This window comes from Cimex lectularius, unplaced genomic scaffold, assembly GCF_000648675.2.
Source record: "Cimex lectularius strain Harlan isolate CLEC.00 unplaced genomic scaffold, Clec_2.1 scaffold307, whole genome shotgun sequence".
In the NCBI taxonomy this organism is placed as follows: domain Eukaryota; kingdom Metazoa; phylum Arthropoda; class Insecta; order Hemiptera; family Cimicidae; genus Cimex; species Cimex lectularius.
Genome location: NW_019394204.1, coordinates 458,593 through 478,159, shown reverse-complemented (window position 1 = coordinate 478,159; position 19,567 = coordinate 458,593). Strand labels below are relative to the sequence as shown.

The window sequence follows — 19,567 nt, the reverse complement described above, 5'->3', positions numbered from 1 at the left end:
CACCACGGCAAGGGGAGCCGATACGAATAAAAAAAACTGAGATTAACTCATTTGAAGAAAAAAGATCGAAACTTATATCTTAAAAGGAACCCGTCCGAGCCACGATTCTATAAACTCTTTGAGCTCACGCCTTTGTCACCATGACTGGAGGTAATTTTCAATATAATTTATTTTATTTTTTTCAAATGAAACATCTTCATTGTTGCTTGCTGTTTGAATAAAGCTTTGCAGCTTCTTTTTAGTATTTGCGTGTAACCAGGTAAAAAGGTTACGCTCGCCCTCGCTTTTTTCAAATGTGCAAAGCCTGTCTAACAAAATTATCCAAATTTTTTTTCAAACTTTTGAGTAATAAATATTAGCAAACCGTGATCCAAATTATCATGCACATTTGTCTAAAAACAATTATGTAATTAAAATACATTTAAGATTAATATATTTTGTGCAATAACGTGTATAAATTTTTCTGAACACATCTAATATACTTACTATGCATTTTTTTTCAACCACACCTATCAGTTTAAATCGACATTTTTTCAAATTTTGAGTGATATCCAAAACCAGTAAAATTTATTTGACAAAACTATTAATAATCAATTTTAATAAATCATTAGTTATAATATTTATTTTTTACATTCTAACAGGTTGCTGACACGCATCAATTATTCCTCTGCATAAACAAATATATATTTAACTAAGTCTATATAAACAAATAATGGTTTACAATAAAAAAAATAACGTTGATTTTTTTTACAGGATTATCAACAAATCTAGTAGATCCAATTATAGTTTTTACTAATTTTCAATATTTTCAGATAAAAATTGTTAAAAAAAAAAGTATTGGAACTTTGAGTAGTATACAATAACGTTAAAGTTTAAATTTATTCGTATTTTTCTTTCATAAATTAACAGATTTTGTCTATTTATAGACTTTTTTCAATGACCTATGTATTTTTGTTTATGTGTTCTGTAAAAATTGTCCCAATTTTTTTTTTTTCAACTTTTGAGTAACAACCCCATTTGAATAATTTAAACAATTGTATGTTTACACCTCAATTTGGTTTCAACTTTTGATTAATAATTATTGGCGAAGACAGGTTCAAAATTATCATGCACATTGTTTCAAAAAAGCTCTTTTAATTAGAACTTATAAGTAAACCTATTTTATGTGATAATGTGTATACATGTTTCTGACACATCTAATATCTAATCGTCATTTTTTTAGTAAAATCCAAAACCATTAAAATTTATTTGAAATAATTAATTATTTATTAATAATAAACATATGATAAATTATCATTGGCTATCATATTTTTTTACAATTAAAACAATTACAACATACACAACTATTTTTATATGCAAATAAATCTATTATAATAAATAATTAATAATAATTTTTATTTGTATATAGGATGCTCAACACACCTATCTATCAGATTGATTTGCTTTGATTAATTTTCAATAATAAAATCGTCCAGAAAAAATTGTCGAATTTTTGATTAATAAACAACAAGATTAATGTTTGAAAGTTCTTTATCTTTCAGAAAATATGAAATTTCGTATATTTATTGATAATGTAAAGGTTTAGTAATAACAGTAAATTATACAGGGGAAGGTCGCGCATTATTCCTTCTATGTTGAATGGTGTAAATCTTCCATAAAATTGTTCAACTTTTGATTTTTTTTTTTTAGTTAAAAGTTAAAAATTATCATGCGCGTTTTGTTTAAAAAACTATTAGTTTTTTAAATGATCAAATAATTAATATTGTGTATAATAGATTTGATGATAAATGTACAGATATTCAATATACAGGGCCTTTTTTCGTTTTTCAATCAATAACATATTTTTGAAAAAATTGTCGATTTGTTCAATATTTGAATAATAACCGCATTTAAATAATAGATAATTTGTTTTTGTGCCTTAACGCATCTACCTATAAAACAGATTATACCAATTTATTTTGGTCAACTCCCAAATTTCACCATCCCAAAACAAACATGATTAAAGAAAATTGTAGTTAGAACAATCTTCTGACAAAAATACCCATGTTGAGTATGATTTTTGCATTTGATTTTTCTGTTTTTAGCTACTGTTTCTATAAGAATTATAGACAGTGGTTGAGGGGTCAAACTTTATCTTGAGGTCCAGAAGATAATAGGATCAAATTGTCTCCATAGCTACAAATCCTATTTTGTAAAGTGTACACACGGTAATCCTTATAAATAAAGACCTATTTTAAATTTAAAATAATAATGATATAGTTTTATATGAAGTTTTTTTTAAAGATAACTTCTAAAACAAAAATAGAAAGATTTAAATTTTACAAGATGGCTGGGGATTCGTTTTAGGTTGAAAAATGCCTTTGTCTACCATCGAGCTGCAATTGTACATTTTAGAAAGGAAATATTTTCCTTACTTCCTTTGTAAAATTTTACCGCCCGGTTCCAAGCAAATGGAACTAGGCATATCTAAGGCACCAACCTTTATACCTGGGATGTACTCCCATCTGACATCAGATGACGGATTGGGGGGTCATTCAGCCGAGGAGCAGGTAGATGAAGGGTCCCACTAATTGCGGCAAATCTGTTTTAACCCATATCCCCTTTATTGCTAGCTGTAGGACTTTCTAATCTGATAGAGTAAAAACGTTTACGAAGGTCTTTAAGCTGAAAGAAAGTAGAGATAATTAGAACAAAAGGGGAATAAGAATTTAAACGAATTCAGACAATCAATGGCACTCCAATTTACAAGTGGTTTTTCTAAAATAGACCTTTGTTTTGTTCAAGTTTTTGGTAATAACCAATAACATACCATTTATTTCTGTACAAATCTTGCTGAAGATATTACCAACATTTGAATAATTATCTATATTAAATTCATCATGTTTACTGGTCTATTGACCAAATTACTTCTTTCAATTAATTTTTCTTTAATTATTAAAGATTAATTTTCTTTAATTTCTTCAGTTAATAATTCTTTTTATACCAGGTCTATTATCTATATTTTTAAAAGGTTAAAACTTATCAAGCTCATTTGTTTAAGAAATTTATTTGTGTATAGAATGATATATATGGATCTGTTAACATAAAACAAAATTATTTTTTCAATTTTTGTCCTATAAACATTGAAAGTTATTTTACTAGGATCTTTCTGGTATTTGTGATTTTAAAATACTAAATACCTATTTCATCTTCTATTTTCTATTTTCAAATCATAATAGGCTAATATTTTTATCTGGTAAAAGTAAACAAAATTTGTTGATAATATCCAAAAAATACTTTAGGACATGGAAGGGAAGAGATTATTTTCTTCCAGGGATATTTTCAGATGGTAAAAGCATATTCCAACAGAATGTTGTAAATACAGTCTCGTCTTGCTTTCCTTGATAATAATATATGCAAAAAAATGAACAAAAATTGCTAAATAGTGTTTACTACCTGTGGTTCCTCCAGACACACCGACCACTTACACCCTCAGGTCGAAGCAATTAATTCTTTTCCCTACAATTTATTATTCAAGGACTAAAAAGAAGAAACAAAATCTGGACGAACAACTCTTTTGGACTGGAATTAAACAGAGTTCGTAATTTCTTCTTTCTAGACCTAAAAAATTTAATACAGTTTTTAATTAATCAAAGGAGAATTGATAAGAATACATTTTTAGTTCAAATCTTGTTTTTCTGTTTTATGAAGTGATGAAGCAAACAAATTTTCTAAATATTGATGTAAAAAATATGTGCTGACTTCGTATCTCATTCTATGTGTATTTTGCATTTTATAGTATAATTTTTATACCATATATAATATATACTTTAATTTGTGATTTATTATTATTTCTCTTGCATAATTTAGTTGGAGGATACAAACTTGGATCACTAGTGATCGAGGGAAAGACAAAACAGGTCTACAATGTTGTAGGCCAGCCAAATGAAGTTCTTTTGGTGAGCAAAGATCGCATCACCGCTGGGGACGGTGTCAAGTCACACGAACTCAAGGGGAAAGCCGCAATCTCGACAAAAACCAATGCAAAGGTTTTTGAACTTCTCAATTCTGCTGGTGAGAAAAAAAACCCTTTCATAGATTTTTATTTATATTTTAATTTGATTATTTATCCAATTGGGTTTTCAGGTATAAAAACTTCATATATTAAAAATGTCAGCGACAATGCATTCCTGGCGAAAAAGTGTGAAATGGTTCCAATTGAATGGGTTACCAGGAGACTGGCGACTGGTTCCTTCCTTAAGAGGAATGAGGGAGTTCCAGAAGGGTACAGATTTTGTCCGCCCTTAAGTGAAACATTTTTCAAAGTAAGTTTTTTTTTACATTTACTTATTGAATTTTTTTTAGAATATTCTATTACAATAACTGTTTTATATCATTTAAAAACTAGAATTATGCAATTAGAGGATTATTTCTTAATGAATATTAAGGGGTGCTTATCATATTTACGTCATTGATAGTGTGACTTGTGTGATAAATAAATTTTTATTTTTTATATATTATTTTTTAAACCATCCTCTGATAACCTTTGATAAAGCTTAATACATATTTGGCCTTGGGCAAGATGGAATTTTTTTTCGATCATTAAAGAACTCTGTTTTTCTAGGACGACGCGAATCACGACCCTCAATGGTCAGACCAGCAAATCGTCTCGGCTAAATTCAAACTCAATGGCGTAACAGTCACTCGCCATGAAGTCGATGTGATGAAACGTACGTCAGTCGCTGTTTTTGAAATATTGGAAAAAGCCTGGGCGAGTAGGAACTGCGCGCTGATTGACATGAAAATTGAGTTTGGTGTCGACTGTGAAGGTAATAAGGAAAACAATGAAATACACATACAAACGAAGAAGAACAAGGCAAAACTAAACAAGAAGAAAATATAAGTTACTAAACCTCACACCTTAATCATAAAAACCCCAATGCAATATATAAAAGGATAATCAAAGACCACAATCTTTGAGACAAATCCTGGCCAGTCATCCAAAGTCGAGGGTTGTGAAATAGCATTTTAATAAATTAATGGTATTTATCTGTCTATGCTAGCATAATCCCTCTGTTTTTTACCATGTTAGTTCTGTTTAGTTTTGATGGTTTCTCCCATCCTTTCAGCTGATTCGTATAATTTCGTTCGTTATTTCATTATTTTTTAAACGTAATAAGGCTTTATATTTATTTGGGAAAAAACATGTATAAAAACTAAAGTGGCAAACTGTATAAAATTGACAGCATAATCAACAAGCATTAGACTAGATTCAAATCATTCTGATGTCTCTAGGAGTTATAAACCGAGACAGCAATAAACTTTAAAACCCTCCAACACATCTTACCATAAATTCAAAGTAAAGAAAGGGACTTCAAGGGAATAATCTTCTACTGGCTCCCACCCCTTGGTAAATTTAAAACCATAGAATGTTGTGTTGAGGTCTGTGCATTATTGAACCCAGAGTTTGGTCATCTATGATTAGATTGGTCTGCCTTTTGATGCCAAAATCAGCAGACAGATTAGAACCTAAGAATTGGCAGACTTAGATGTCGCAAGTTACTCGGAATAATAATGTGTAAATCGGACAATTTATTAACTGGGATAGCAAAATAAACTTAATAAATAAAAACCTTTGAATGTAATTAAAAACAAAAAAAGAAATGGACTTCATGGGAAGCGTTTTCTCCTTGTATCAACACTGACATTGTTGATCTCTCCCTTTGCCTAATTTGGAATTATAGAATGTTATTTGGTGTTTGATCAGCCTATTGATGCTAGAATGTATGACAGATTAAAACAGCAGGAAACACTAACAGTAAGACCCAACGCAATCAAGTTACATTGTATAATCATTGAGACGCTGGTACAAGTATCTGCAAGAAGTTATATAGTATAAGCAGAGATTTCTACCGGGAAAATTAAAAAATGCAACCTCACAAATTATTGTATGCAATTTTATGAATGTAATTGAACTACTAGATTAATTGGAACCTATATTAAGACAAAATAAGGTTTTTGTTCTGCTTTTCTGTGAATACAAAATGTTCATGGCTAATTCCCCCCCCCCCCAATTTTATAGGTGAAGTCCTTGTTTCTGACATCATCGACTCAGATTCATGGCGATTGTGGCCGTCTGGTGACAAAAGATTGATGAAGGACAAACAAGTCTACCGAAATTTGAGCAAAGTGACAGAAACTGATTTGGAAATAAAGAACAATTTCGAATGGACTGCTGACCAGTTGGAATTCTTCATCCAACCTACTACTGCTCTGGTTTGTTTATAATAACGAATTTTTTTTTTAAATCATTTTAATTTATATTATTCAGGTTGTAGTCTTGATGGGTTCTGCTTCGGACAAAGACCATTGCCTCAAAATCCAAAGATGCTGTGAATTGATGGGCCTCCCTTCATGTCACCTCCGCTCATAAAGGCACAGAAGAGACATTGAAAATTCTAGCTGAGTATGAAGGCATGGGAAGGGACATTGTCTTTGTTGCAGTCGCTGGCAGGAGCAACGGTCTCGGTCCTGTTCTATCAGGAAACACTACTTTCCCCGTTATCAACTGTCCTCCTGTTAATCCTACAAATGTCACTCAAGATCTTTGGTCTTCAGTAAATGTTCCTTCAGGTTAGTTACGTCAGTTTCTTTTGTTTTTTCAGTAAGTAAAATTATTTATTTACAGGTCTCGGGTGTACGACAGTGCTCTACCCAGAAGCAGCAGCTCTTGCGGCCGCGCAAGTCCATGCTCTCCACGATCATGTGCTTTGGGCCAAGCTTAGAGCCAAATCACTCAATACTTATGTTAATCTCATGAAAGAAGACAAGAAATTAAATCCCAAAGCATAGAACTAAAATTTTTCTCTTTGAATTTGTATCCATATTAAAAATACTGTTTATTTTTTGTTTGCACTTTGTTGATTCAAACCCTAGTCTTATTAGAAACATTTATACAACTTTATACAATATAAAAAGGATTTATTTACAAATACATATGCAATAAAAGATTATGTTAAACACTGGATGCTGGTTCAGATGGACTCTGTTCGTTTTTGTTCCCTGCCTCAGTTTTAGAACTTACAAATATCCTCGACATGCTCAAAACTTTATCGGTCTTGCACATGTACTTCAGATAAGTCTGTGGAACCTCGCTGAACAAAGGATCCGATCTAGGAGGATTCTTGTCCTCCTCCAATATCACCTGCGTTCCCAGACTGTCTTTCCATTCCCCAGAATAGACCTGTGATTAAGAGACAACGCATTATGTGACCTTAGATTATTAAGAGTTTGTTAAAATTAAGCCAAACTACCTGGTTAGAAACCTGCAAAATTGGATTGTCAGAGTCGAGCCCTATGATTTTAAATTCCTTCTCCATGTCTATTATGTCATCGTCAATCTTTGAATTGAAATCCAAGTAGACAAGCAGTTCTTGCTCCTCCCATTCTTCTGAATCATCGTGATCCATCGGTTCATTGCTCATTTTTACACAATTTTTTTTGTAACAAATAGTTACTTTCACGGTTTTGGAACAAGTCGTTTGTTTAAAATTAACTGTAAATATAAAAAGAACTAGATATCTGTAACCATGGTAGATAATATTACAAGATATTGGTTACAACACAAACAGCAATCACGCGTCATGCAGCAAACACATGACAGTGGTTCCTACTTTCTACAACAATAAGGGAGGTTATGCCACTGTTAGCAGCGTTCTGTGTTATGACAATTTTCAAAACTTAAAAAGTTCACAAGTTGAAATATTTAAATAAAAAATTACTTGTAAATAATGTGTTGATTCTTATAAATATAATGATTTGTAGAAAAATAACAAACGTTGTTGAGACTTATCTACAAGTTTGAAAATATAACAGTTTCTTTGTTGTTTCAACTGAAAATATTTTGAGTTTTGGATCAAATGGCTTCTGATCGTGAAATGTTGAGAGTAGTCTGGGAGGAAAAGCTGCCCGTTTGCTTTCAGCTTCATCAGTCGGATGCTGATATTCAAATCCCCGAACCGTTGTACCTGATGGTGCCGAGGTTAAGCTACTTCCCACTGGTCACGGATAAGGTAAAGTCAACGTTCTGAATACATAAAAAAACATATACACATTTGTATTTTCAAGGTGCGGAAGCATTTCAAAAAATATATCTCGCCGGATAAGCAAGACGCTGAAATGTGGCTGGACTACGATGGCAACCCTCTGCAATGGTGAGTTCACATCAGACGGAAATAATTTTACATCTTTAACATTTGGGTTCTAATCACTGCATTTAAGGAGTAGTTTTTTATCAATGAATCATACTTTTAATGTGAGTCAAACCGACAGAGGCAATCTACTGGTAAAAATTTTTGGTATTCGTTAAGCTTTTAACTGAGAATCCATATAGAAATTATTCAAACTTATTTAAATTTAATCATTTATAACATATATGATTATATATTTGTAATTAAACTAAAAAACAAACACATTTGTTAATAATAAGTGCTTATCAGAATATTGATGTATGAGCAGATATATACATTATTTTTTCATCCTTGTACATATATAAAAAGATATCAAATCGTAGAAACTCTATTTAGATGCAAAAAAATTTTACATTTAGCATAAAAACCGTCATGATACATTATTGTACTTAAAGTACAAAATGGGGTTTCTCTTTTCATACGGATTAGCCTGTTTTATTGTAAACAAGGCAAGATATAAAAAAAATTAAATTAATTGTAACCCCTTTATTTGTTTTGTACCGTATTATTTTTTTTTTTCACATATGGAGTCATAAAGATTTGTTCCTTTAGCACTTTCATCTATTGTGCCAATTTTTGTTAATGGATTTTCTGAAAGATATTGTCTCTTTTATGAAGTAAAGAATTCTTCTGGGGGGCATGGTATGAAGGTATGCGTGGTTCAAGTACGTGTACTCGCATAACAAGGAGTAATTTAAGCTTCAGGGGAGCTTCAGGCTGACAGGATTCTGGTAGCGCCTATAAAAAATTTTAATTTAAACTACAGTAGAAATCGTTTATAACAACACCGGTTATAACATATAAAATCTCCGGTCCCGTGAAATGTCATAAGGAAAAACCATAGTGAACCATTTATAATGAACTATCTGTTATAGCATGCAGCACACAAAGTAACTCCAGCTGTTTAATGATTCAAGAAAAGTTTCTTCCCCTCTTTTTAACTCTAAATGTCTTTATAAAATCTCTAAATAAAAAACCCATGACCTTAGTCATTTCTATTGAGGAAAATTTACGATAATTTCTCCCTCGGGATGTCTCGTTCCAAAATAACAGAAATTGTGAAAAAAAAAAGAGAGAGAAAAAAGATAGTAGTCAAATAACTGTGTACTTTAGTTACCCAAGATTCCAGATATTTTAATGTGATTGTAGTTTATTCCAATAGATTTTGGACCCCTATTCCCTCTTGACCTGGAACCCAGTGTCGTGCTAGACTATTTGAAGAGATATTTTTTAAGGTATTTAAAGCAATTCCAGACAAGTCTTGAGATAATCTTGTCTTGGAGATCCTTTAGAGGTGTCTGAATGTCTGAAAGAATGATTATTGTTGAGATGTTTTTGTTTATTTCATGTGCAATTATTTCTCTAGCTAGCAGTCTGCATAATCATCTTTTGTCATGGGGCGAGGGCCATGCGATAATCAAAATTAGGCCCCTTTATGCCCATCGCTGTATTATTACCTATCTTTGAGCTGTCCGTGTTACCATAGAGGAGTTACAAGTTATCACATTTTTTTTTCTACAACATTATGTTTTTTATGTATGTTCTTAAATTACCTCGTCTTTTATGAAAAATAAATTTTATTTCATCAACATCTATCAAGGATTCATGAGATACATTTTTTTAAGTAATCAGAGGTTCGGTCTTTTCAATTTTTACCCTCATTAACCAACCAGGCTTGGTACTGGATATAGCTGAGTTAAAAAATCAACAAAATTTAAATAATTAACACAAACAAATAAAATTTGAAAAAATTGTTTGGTGATTATTTCAATATTTTTCTTGTGCACTTGTTCAAAAAAATTCCCTGCTCAGTATCCCATTGTTTCTGAACTTAGATTAATAGGGCCCAAAAACAAAACAATAAAAAGTTTGAATATTTGGTTAAGAAAACATCAATAGATGCTACAGTTTTTGGCTTTTTTCACCCAGACCATACTTACTACTACCATAATACTTGATTACTCGTGATTAAAATAGTGGTCGATACTAACACTTGAAATAAGATTTTTAGACAATTTGTATTTCATTGTTAACCAGGCAAAAAAATTAAATTAGAATATTTGTTTTAAAATATTTTATATAGAGAAACTAATTTTTTCAAACATATAGTTCAGATGTGAATTAATAATCTAGAAAATAAATTGTCTAATAAGATGAAACAAATTTGGCTAACTGAATTGGCAAAACAAGAATGAAAGACAAAAATCTCTCTTTTTGAAGTACAATGTCATTATTTAACTAATTTGGTTAAATGTACTTTGCATAAATTGTTCAAACCATTTTTGAGTGAGAAAAAATAACATTTTCTCTAATTGCCTGATAAATGACTTATATGATCACATGTGAATGATAAACATGCTAGACAGAACAAAAATTCTAATGCGATAAAAAAAATTCATGGCCATGTGGAATAATTTCAATTTTCAAACTATTCGGTTTCAATCTTTTCATTTATTAATTTTTATTCTTTTTTATTTATTTATGTTTTTTTTACTTGGCCATTTTTAGAAAGTAGGTACTTACTGCCTTCTAAAAATGATCTAGTAAAAATAAAACAAATAATCCATAATGAATTAAGTATTAAGAATAAATAGTTATTCAGATATCGTGATCGGTCACTAATCTCTACACATTAAGAATAAAGAGTACAAAACAACAAAAAGTGAATTCATTTATTTTTTAGCATGCAGGCTTATTTATTTTTATTTTTTTCTTAGCAGGCTAAGAATATTAAGGCAGAAACTTAATTTTGGAAAGTATAAAGTAAAATAATTCCTGTCAAACAGAAGAGCTTAACTTCCACCTACCCGTTTTGTGTCGCAGAGGGACCAGAACTATGACTTTTTTTTTTTGTTATTCCCAAATATAAAGAACCAGGATCTATGCTGTGTTTCAAACCCAGAACAACTAGTGTAGGAAAATACAAATCGTTTTCATCCATCATTGTCGGTGTAGAATATGTCTTTTACTTTTCCATCATTGTGGGTTGAATATTTTCATATCTGAAGATAATATTAATGGGCAATAAAAACAATAATCAGGAAAAGACAAAGACGAATGAACTGTAAGAAAAGTCTTTTCTCAAAGATTTGGAAGATAGAGAAGCATCTGACAGGCAAAAATCTTCGAGAAAAAGACTTTAGAGGATGACATTGAATGAAACTACATGATTACATTTTTAAAAATGATAACTGGTGGAGTGAGTATGTTGTTCAATCTTTATAAAAAAAGATAATTCCTACAAAGATAGATTAGTTGTTTTCAACGATCCGGATTTCAAGCTTGTAACTAGTAATCAGGTTGAAGGAATTTACAACCACGTCTCTCGACATGAATTGTAAAACTGAAAGCTTAAAAAAAGTCTTAAAATTGTAATAATAATGCAATATTAAAACTGTAATTTTAAAATTGTACACTTTTAGTTGTAAATTCCTTCAACCTGATGATGAACAAGCTTGAAATCTAGACCCTGACAAAAACTAACTGGGAGGAAGAACTGTCTTTTTATAAAGATTGATTACATTTTGTCTGAAATAATTTTATAATAAAACACTTTTTGTATAGTTTTATATAAAAAAGAAATATTTTATCCTGTTATGTATTTTTTTCTTAAATGTTATAAATCTGTACTTTAGCTTCATCAGTAAATAACTAATATATTTGAATTATTTGTGGTTAAATCCTATCGAAATAAATTGGAGCTGAATATAATAATGATATGATGCAAAAATACTCTTTTTGATAAAAGAAATTGCAATTTGGAGGGTTTATCAGTCCAATCAAATATAAATCTTTGTTCTTATCGACGGTTTATTTATTTATAGTTACATATTGTCCTTGCATTTTACAAGACAAAAAGGCTTTATTTTTTACAATTTTTTGTTATTTGATTATTTGTTATGTCAAATTAAAGTGAAAGGTCTGTGTTTAGGAAAATTGTATGAATAGTTGTGTTTATTGCTGTGTTTGCTTTTATAAGTTTTTTTCTTGTTTCGGGTCTGTTTTGTTTTGTGTTGTTCATCAATAATTTAATTTGAACAATTTTTTCTCTAATCGCAAATGGGACAAAGCAAATAGTGTTTCGATAAAAAATTAATCATCACTCTAAAAATATCTTGAGTGGCATGTCATAAATGACAGGCTTCTCGATCTTCAGTATCAGACATGTTTACGACCTAACCATTTATCTAAGCCGTCTTGAATCTATGCCAAATGCACAAATGGCATCATTAGTTTAATATTATTTTCCACTGTTGCAACGAATAAATAGACCAATAGTAGATGTTTTGAGAAAAAAAAAATAGCTAAAATTTTAATTTTTTAAAGTGAAAGTTGTATATTTCAGGTTAAATGACATTGTTTCAGGCATTACCCAATAGGAGTCCTTTTTGACATTTTTGAGAGCGACATACAGCTCCCTTGGGTGATAAATGTGAGATTTGACAACTTCCCAGAGCAAAAGCTCTTGCACTGTCCTTCCAAGTAGTCAATTTCATATGGAAATCAAATCGAAACGTTTCGATCAAAAATAATTACGTTTCAGGGAGTACGTCGAATCTCATTTCCTGTCTTCATTGAAAGAGGCAGATGTAATGAAGCACAAGACACAGATTGTCACTAACATGCAGAAGAAAGATCACCATCAGTTATGGCTTGGGCTTCAGAACGGTATAAAATGTTTTGTCTTTTTAATTAAACTCTTTTTTAAGTCAGGGATTTGTTTTTGTTTTTTAGACAAGTTTGACCAATTTTGGGCCGTGAATAGAAAACTTATGGAATCAGGGCCTGACGAGTGTTTCAAAAATATTCCGTTTAAGTTGTATTTCAGGGAAGAACATTATGTTCAGAAGCTAGTTAAACCGTGTTCACCAGGAGGTGAAAAGAAAAACCTTCGGAGATTTTATTAATGAAGTCGTCCCCGCCTCTGTCGACATGAGTTCATGTGAGTTATTCAAAAAGAATCAACACAGCAAAAACTTGACGGTTTGACATTTCCAGTTAAAATTTTAATCCACGGCATTGAAGTGCCACACGAGACTCCTCTCCAGTGGATGAGCGAGCACCTGAGTTACCCAGACAATTTCCTTCACTTCGTCATCTCCAGCAAGTGTAAATAGTGGATGTGGATTTCTACCAACAATTTTACATTAAATTTTCCTATTCGTGTTCATTTTATTTTTATTGTTAGATAATTTATATACAGTATAGAACTGATTTGTCTTTTGTTTTAATATTGAGAGGAATTTTTTTTAAAAATTAATTTAATTAATTTTTACATCATTTTAACTAAATGTATATATAAAAATAAACAAAACAATTTTGTTGCTAATATTAAGTTTTATAATCTTACATAATCATGTTTGAGTTTCTTTCTACTCTTGTAGTCATGTGAAATATATTTTGTATCGGAACTTAGTGACAAATTAAAACATTCACATTAAATGTTTTCTTGTTATTTTAAATACTGATTCCAAATAACCAGAAATAATTATAATGTTTTGCCCAGTTGTTATTGCAAGGCGGTATTTATGTGTGGAAATGTGGCAAAAAAAAATAGTATGTTGTAAGATTTTTTTATCCTTAGTGGTAAGTCTTTCTAGGTCATTTTTATGGCTATCATCATAAAGATAAATAAAGCACTATGAGCTTATCATGTGTTGTTTGGGAAAACTGTACTGTTCTTTATTATAACTTTGTCAAAATTAAATAAGTTTTGGCTTTGTTTGTAACCAAATTTTGTAATCTAATTAAGCTAAATTAATTACGAGGACTTGCTTTTTAGTGACATAGATTTTTCTTTGGGTATTTCATGTATTCCAGGAAAAAAAAATTGGTAATTAGTGCAATGTTTATTTACTTGTAATTTATCCAATTACACTAATTTTTTTGCCTTATCTTGAATTATCTGTAGTAATTAATAATTGTTCGTTTTTCTCTAATTGTGAGCTTAATCATTTGAGGGGCAGATAATGGTTGTTTTCCTTTTGGGAGCAGATTTTCTTTCCCTGGTTACATACAAATTTTCAGTATTTTTCTTTACTCTGACAAATTAAGCCAAGTCAAGCTTGTTAAATTCTCTTAGTGATATATATTTTTTTAAATTTATCCAATCATGCAGAGATAATTTAAAAAATTTCCTAAAATGATTAAACTCACAATTAGAGGAAAATAAAGGAATTGACAACAGATAATTCCCGATTATCAAAATTTCTTTAATTGAACAAATTACCGGTAAATAATAGTTCATGGGTGTCAAAACAAAAGAAATAATTCTAAAAACGTCTTTCCACTTAGGTAAAAATCCACTGCAAAAGGAAGAAATCAACTTCCGGATTCCACTTCTTAAAATCAAGTCCACACCTAGATAAATTTGAGTTGCGTCCTTACAATTTGTTTAATTTCCTCAAATGCATTGTCAACTACCTTGTTTAGCTTGAGTTCGATGGAGATATAATTAAAACGAACAAAAATGCACCTGTAGTTTGCTGCAAGGATTAAAGATTATACCACAAAAAGATAAAACAGCGAACACTATTCTGCTGCCATTCTCTAAAATGATTAAGCTCACAGAAATTAGGGAAAAATAAAAGATATGACAACTGATAATTTGAGAAAGGGCAAAAAAACGTTTACGAAATTGGAGAAAGTACAAGTAATAAATGCATTTCAATTATAGGTTTATGCATTTTAGCGTTTTATTACAACCCGTTCTTCAAAATTTACACATTTTTTGATTTTATAATCTACCAAAACTTTGCTAGTTTTGTCAATTTTTATTAAGTTTTGTCCTACGAAGAGTTACACTAAGGTTAAGAATATCCTCCCCCAGAAGGATAAAAGCCATACCAAAAAGAAATTAGGTATGACAATTAGAGAAAAATAAAAGATACGAAAATAGATAATTTGAGAAATGACAAAAAATGTGTATTTAATCGAACGAATTACAAGTAAATAAACAATTTAATAATCAGTTTATGCCGGATCGATCGGCCTATTTTGGGAATGTATCCCGTTTGGTCTTTGTACAAATAAATTTCGTTTTAGGGTTTTAGTACACCTCGTTCTTCAAAATTCACGTACTTGTTACTGAACACACGGAATATTTCTTTGGACAAAAAATTATTAATTCTACTTCTTAATTTGAGTAAAAGTAAAATTGTTCTGTAGTCGATTCCTCCTGAGAAAAACAAAATCCGTTCAAAATGATTTTATTTTCTTAAACCAACATTAATGAGTGTTAACTCCCTTAATATTAAATTTTACAGTTCGAAAAGTAAATGACAAAAGCGAGGATAATAATTTGTCTTCTGACTTTGCATGTTTTCTCTTTTATTCCTTTAATGCATTATTATTGCTCAACGAACTTAAATTATCCTCAGGAGTGACGAAATACACGTAGAAAAAAATCTATTACCAAGAAAACTTATCTTCTTAATTGAGCTGAGTCAAAACGAATATACGTAATTCTATGTACGTACATAGAATAATAATAAGAACACGTGTACACCCACTACAAAACAATAAAAAAAAATCATAAACTTACTGCTTCAACTTGTACTTTTTTGACAAGAGAACAAATCAAAGAAAAACAGTTGTTTTTTATTTTACCTAAGTAGAAGCGCCTGTGGTATTACATATTTTTCTTTGTCTTGACTCTTATTTAAATTAAAGAACATAAGAATTTTTAAAATTTCTTTGTCGTATATTTTTTTCTAAATGTATTTTGACACTAAATCCTGTTGATAAATTAAGCTCTTTAAGTTGAGAAAGAAGCGTAGAAGAGAAAAAATACGGCAATGTTATATCTTTTTACACAAATTTATCCTGGCTGTTGTTATATCTTTTATCAGTGGTGAATATGAATTTAGGGAGTGATCAGAAAGTTTTTGAACTTTTTGTTGTGGAATTTAAGCCGAAACGCTTTTAGAATGACAATTTCTGATTGACTTGACCCATAGTTAAATAAATTAAGTATGTAAGTGTTAAGTTTCTCGGTCGTAGATTTTTTTATAAATGTATTTTGACCGCATATACTGCTGATAAATTAAGCTCGTTGAGAAGGGAGCAGTAATTAAAACGTTTTGAGGTGGATTTTAGTGGAAACATCTTTACAATTTCATATTTCCGTTTGACTTGACCCATAGTTAAATACATTAAGTACGTAAGTGTTTAAAGTTAGTTTGTCGTATATTAAAAAAAAGAAGTATTGTGACACTATATCTTGAGGATAAATTAAGCTCGTTGAGAAGCATTAGAAGAGTAGAAAGGAAAAAAAATATGGCAAAGTCACAAGACAAAATTATCCTGGCTGTTGTCATATCTTTTTCCAATAGTGGAATATTGTGATATGAGGGAGTGGCAGTTGAACGTAAATGGGTTGTCCACTTCTACGACGGTGGAAATGATAAAAGAGCGTCGGGCGATGGCCAGTTAAATAGATAAACGATCTTTAAAATAAATGTGGAAAAGCCGTTCTGGTGTACGAGAAGAGCGTAGAAGGGCTGGCGCCAGCTTACATCACAGATCACACAACGAAGCGGGGGAGAAAAAGGTGGACCTGTGCAAGGTGGCCAGGGTTTAGGGGTCAATTTAAAACGCTCAATGGGACAGGGAAACGGAGGTGGAATGCGGGGCGTAAAAAAAGGAGCCCACGGGCCACGGAGTGCGATCGCGTCGTTGTGTGCGTAGCCGATTATGGAGGGGATCGGCGTCACCCTGTCTAGAACGGTGTCCCACCTCGGGGCATGTGGGCGAGCCCCGTTGCCGGTTCGCACCCTCGGCCTTCTTCCCATCCGGTTTTCCGCCGATTTTCCCTAATTTTCCTTCCGCTTCGAGAACCGTCCGGGTTTTTTCTTCCAGGTTCGCGTCTCTTCCGAGCCGTCGCGGGATGTTTTACTGCTTGTTTGACGTGCAGGGCCTCGGCGTCGGAAGTGCGGCAACGCCGGCTCGGCTCTGAGTCGGCCCGACTGGCTTCCCGCCTGCGTTAGTAGTGGGCAGAACGGCTAGAGAGGGGGAAGACGGGGATTGCCCAGTCGGGTTCTCTATTTCTCTCGTTCGTCGGTTTTTCGTCTTTCACCCGTTGTGCGAGGATCGTGATATGTGCTGAGATGGCGCACGGCGTCGAAGAAGCGTTGGAACGGGGCTCGAAGAAGAGGGCGAAGCCCCGACAGGGGAAAATGGGCTCGAGACGGATTTTCTCGCCCCAGTTCAAACTCCGCGTCCTCGACTCGTACAGGAAGGATTCCGACTGCAGGGGGAATCAGAGGGCGACTGCGAGGAAGTTCAACATCCACAGGAGGCAGATACAGAAGTGGTTGCAGATGGAGAGCGCGTTGAGATGCTCGGCCGAGGGAGCGTCGGAGAGCGAGGCGGTGGCCTTGAACCTAGCCGCGGCCAGACAGCGGGACGACAGCCGCCTTGCGGGTTGCCTATCCGAGCCGCGGATAGAAGTCGACAAGGTCTCGGATTCCGAAGACGATCTGAGCGAGGATTGCGACCAGGACGGCGCGCTCGACTTCACCTGCGCCGCCCTCAGCAAAAGGAGGTTTTTCTCCCTGGATTTCAAGCTTGACGTCCTCAACGCCTTCCACGGCGATCCGTCCTGCTACGGGAACCAACGGGCCACCGCCAGGAAGTTCAACGTACACAGGCGGCAGGTTCAGAAATGGCTCGACCAGGAACACCTCCTCAGAGGCGAGGAGAACGGATGCCTAGACCTCTCTTACAAGAAATTCGAGGACGACTCTTCGAGCAGGACCATCCTCGACTTGGACGCACCTAGGACCCAGGTCCAGGAAACCGCCCTATGTCTCGTCAAACGTCCCGAAGCTCCCAAAGAGCTCTTCAGGCCTTACTCCTTGTCACCGGAAGCACCCAACTACGAGCTCTGCTGGGGCAGCTGCTGCACCTTCTACACCCCCATCCACAGCGTGACGGAATGGCTCAACCAAGACGCCCATTACTACAAGCAGGCCGTCAAAGACATCAACCTCTACTCGCCCATGTTCAGCTAATGAAGATCCCAGATCAAATTTAGTTGAGAATAAGTGCCAAATCTTTATAGTTTTTAACTATTACGACTTTCAGACTGCTAACGATTGTAACTCATATGTCTGTTTCTGGATAATTAAAACTTTTAAGGTTATATTATTCGAAAATGTTACGCCGTCTTCCAATTTGTTAATGATTAAAGCTCTCAGGTTTTCTACTTTTAATCCTTGTGTTCATTTATATTTAAACTATATTTTGTATATATAAATGTTATATAAGTATTTTTCTATTTAAATCGTTTAATAAAAAAATGAGAAAACTGTTTTTCAACAATTGTAAATATTTATTAAAGTGTTTTCTTTGTGTTTTTTGCCTCTTGTTATATACAAAACGTATATTTTTAAAGAAAAGAAAATGACAAGAAAAATAGTCGCTTTTGTTTTAAGTGCCTTGGATGAAAAATGTTGTGCCTATATTATAAATATATATATTAGTTATTTACAGAATGTTAATAAAACTTTTTAATGTATTTACAAGGTTAATTTCTTTTCTACCTCTTTTCACCATAGCCTCGAAAGATTTGCTTATTCAATTACAGATTTTTTTCTAAAACATGCTAAACAAATTACTTAGAAATCCAAATCAAGTTTTTTTGCAAACATTGATCATTGTCTGCCTTCAATTCCTTTCCTGTCTTTCTTGCATTTTAATGTTTCACCACCAATTTTATAATGTTATGTGATATAACGGTAACCGATTCTTCTTTAACCTCAAGGCCTTGTCATTTGAGGATAAAATAGCACAAATAATAAACACACAAAAGTAGTAATAAAACCAATATACTGGTTAGAATTCACTCTACCTCAGAGTACTCTATGTTTCTTGGGGTAATTGAGATTAAGCCTCCACATTCGAGCTAATAAACACATTCACACTACCTCAGAGTACTCGATATTCCTTCGGGTTTGGGATAATTTCCATTCAAGCTAATAACTAACATTCACATTATCTCATAGTATTCAATATTCATCTGGATATTTAGGGTTATGATAAAATGGAAACATACTACCCCAGAGTACTTTATACTCCACAGGGTTATTGGGGATAAGCTCTTCCATTCACATTATCCAAAGTAGTCATATTCCTCTGGGTATTTAGGTAGTCCTTTCGTTCATGTTAATAAATTACAAACATACACCACAGATAACTCGATATTCCATGGGATAATTGATAAGCCGTTCATTCTATTCATGCTAATAAATTACATTCACACTACCCAGAATATGCAATATACCTGTGGGTATTTAGGGCTAATTCCTTTCATTCATGCTAATAAATTGCACATATAC

At 32.7% G+C, this 19,567-nt stretch overlaps 4 protein-coding genes across 4 annotated transcripts; 3 read left to right on the top strand and 1 right to left on the bottom strand.

Moving 5' to 3' along the window:
• The first annotated feature begins 18 nt into the window (after nucleotides 1-18).
• Nucleotides 19-6,887, top strand: LOC106673658 (multifunctional protein ADE2). Its single transcript, XM_024230164.1, is given in 8 exon segments — nucleotides 19-150; nucleotides 3,850-4,053; nucleotides 4,126-4,304; nucleotides 4,604-4,808; nucleotides 6,062-6,255; nucleotides 6,311-6,387; nucleotides 6,389-6,612; nucleotides 6,668-6,887. Coding segments are annotated over 8 exon segments (1,257 nt in total). The 5' UTR covers nucleotides 19-140; the 3' UTR covers nucleotides 6,832-6,887.
• Nucleotides 6,888-6,943: 56 nt separating this feature from the next.
• On the bottom strand, nucleotides 6,944-7,636 carry LOC106673659 (general transcription factor 3C polypeptide 6). Its single transcript, XM_014405842.2, has 2 exons — nucleotides 7,293-7,636; nucleotides 6,944-7,222 (listed from the first exon to the last, which is right to left on the bottom strand). The coding sequence occupies exons 1-2, from the start codon at nucleotides 7,461-7,463 to the stop codon at nucleotides 6,995-6,997; spliced, it is 399 nt and encodes a 132-aa protein (XP_014261328.1). The 5' UTR covers nucleotides 7,464-7,636; the 3' UTR covers nucleotides 6,944-6,994.
• Nucleotides 7,637-7,674: 38 nt separating this feature from the next.
• LOC106667474 (autophagy protein 5) lies at nucleotides 7,675-13,655 on the top strand. The gene is given in 7 exon segments (XM_024230165.1): nucleotides 7,675-8,051; nucleotides 8,107-8,192; nucleotides 12,594-12,710; nucleotides 12,772-12,896; nucleotides 12,963-13,090; nucleotides 13,092-13,170; nucleotides 13,227-13,655. Coding segments are annotated over 7 exon segments (807 nt in total). The 5' UTR covers nucleotides 7,675-7,898; the 3' UTR covers nucleotides 13,346-13,655.
• A 3,253-nt stretch (nucleotides 13,656-16,908) lies between these two features.
• LOC106667498 lies at nucleotides 16,909-18,512 on the top strand. Its single transcript, XM_014395454.2, has one exon. It carries the CDS (start codon nucleotides 17,336-17,338, stop codon nucleotides 18,239-18,241), a length of 906 nt encoding a protein of 301 aa, XP_014250940.1. The 5' UTR covers nucleotides 16,909-17,335; the 3' UTR covers nucleotides 18,242-18,512.
• Nucleotides 18,513-19,567: the final 1,055 nt, after the last annotated feature.

What these genes read in the sequence shown, in the direction of transcription:
- LOC106673659 (XM_014405842.2), bottom strand. Translation starts at nt 7,463, where the DNA reads ATGAGCAATGAACCGATGGATCACGATGATTCAGAAGAATGGGAGGAG. An exon ending in TTTTGCAGGTTTCTAACCAG is followed by an intron (nt 7,223 to 7,292) that starts GTAGTTTGGCTT and finishes TCTTAATCACAG; the next exon opens with GTCTATTCTGGGGAATGGAA.
- LOC106667498 (XM_014395454.2), top strand. Translation starts at nt 17,336, where the DNA reads ATGGCGCACGGCGTCGAAGAAGCGTTGGAACGGGGCTCGAAGAAGAGG.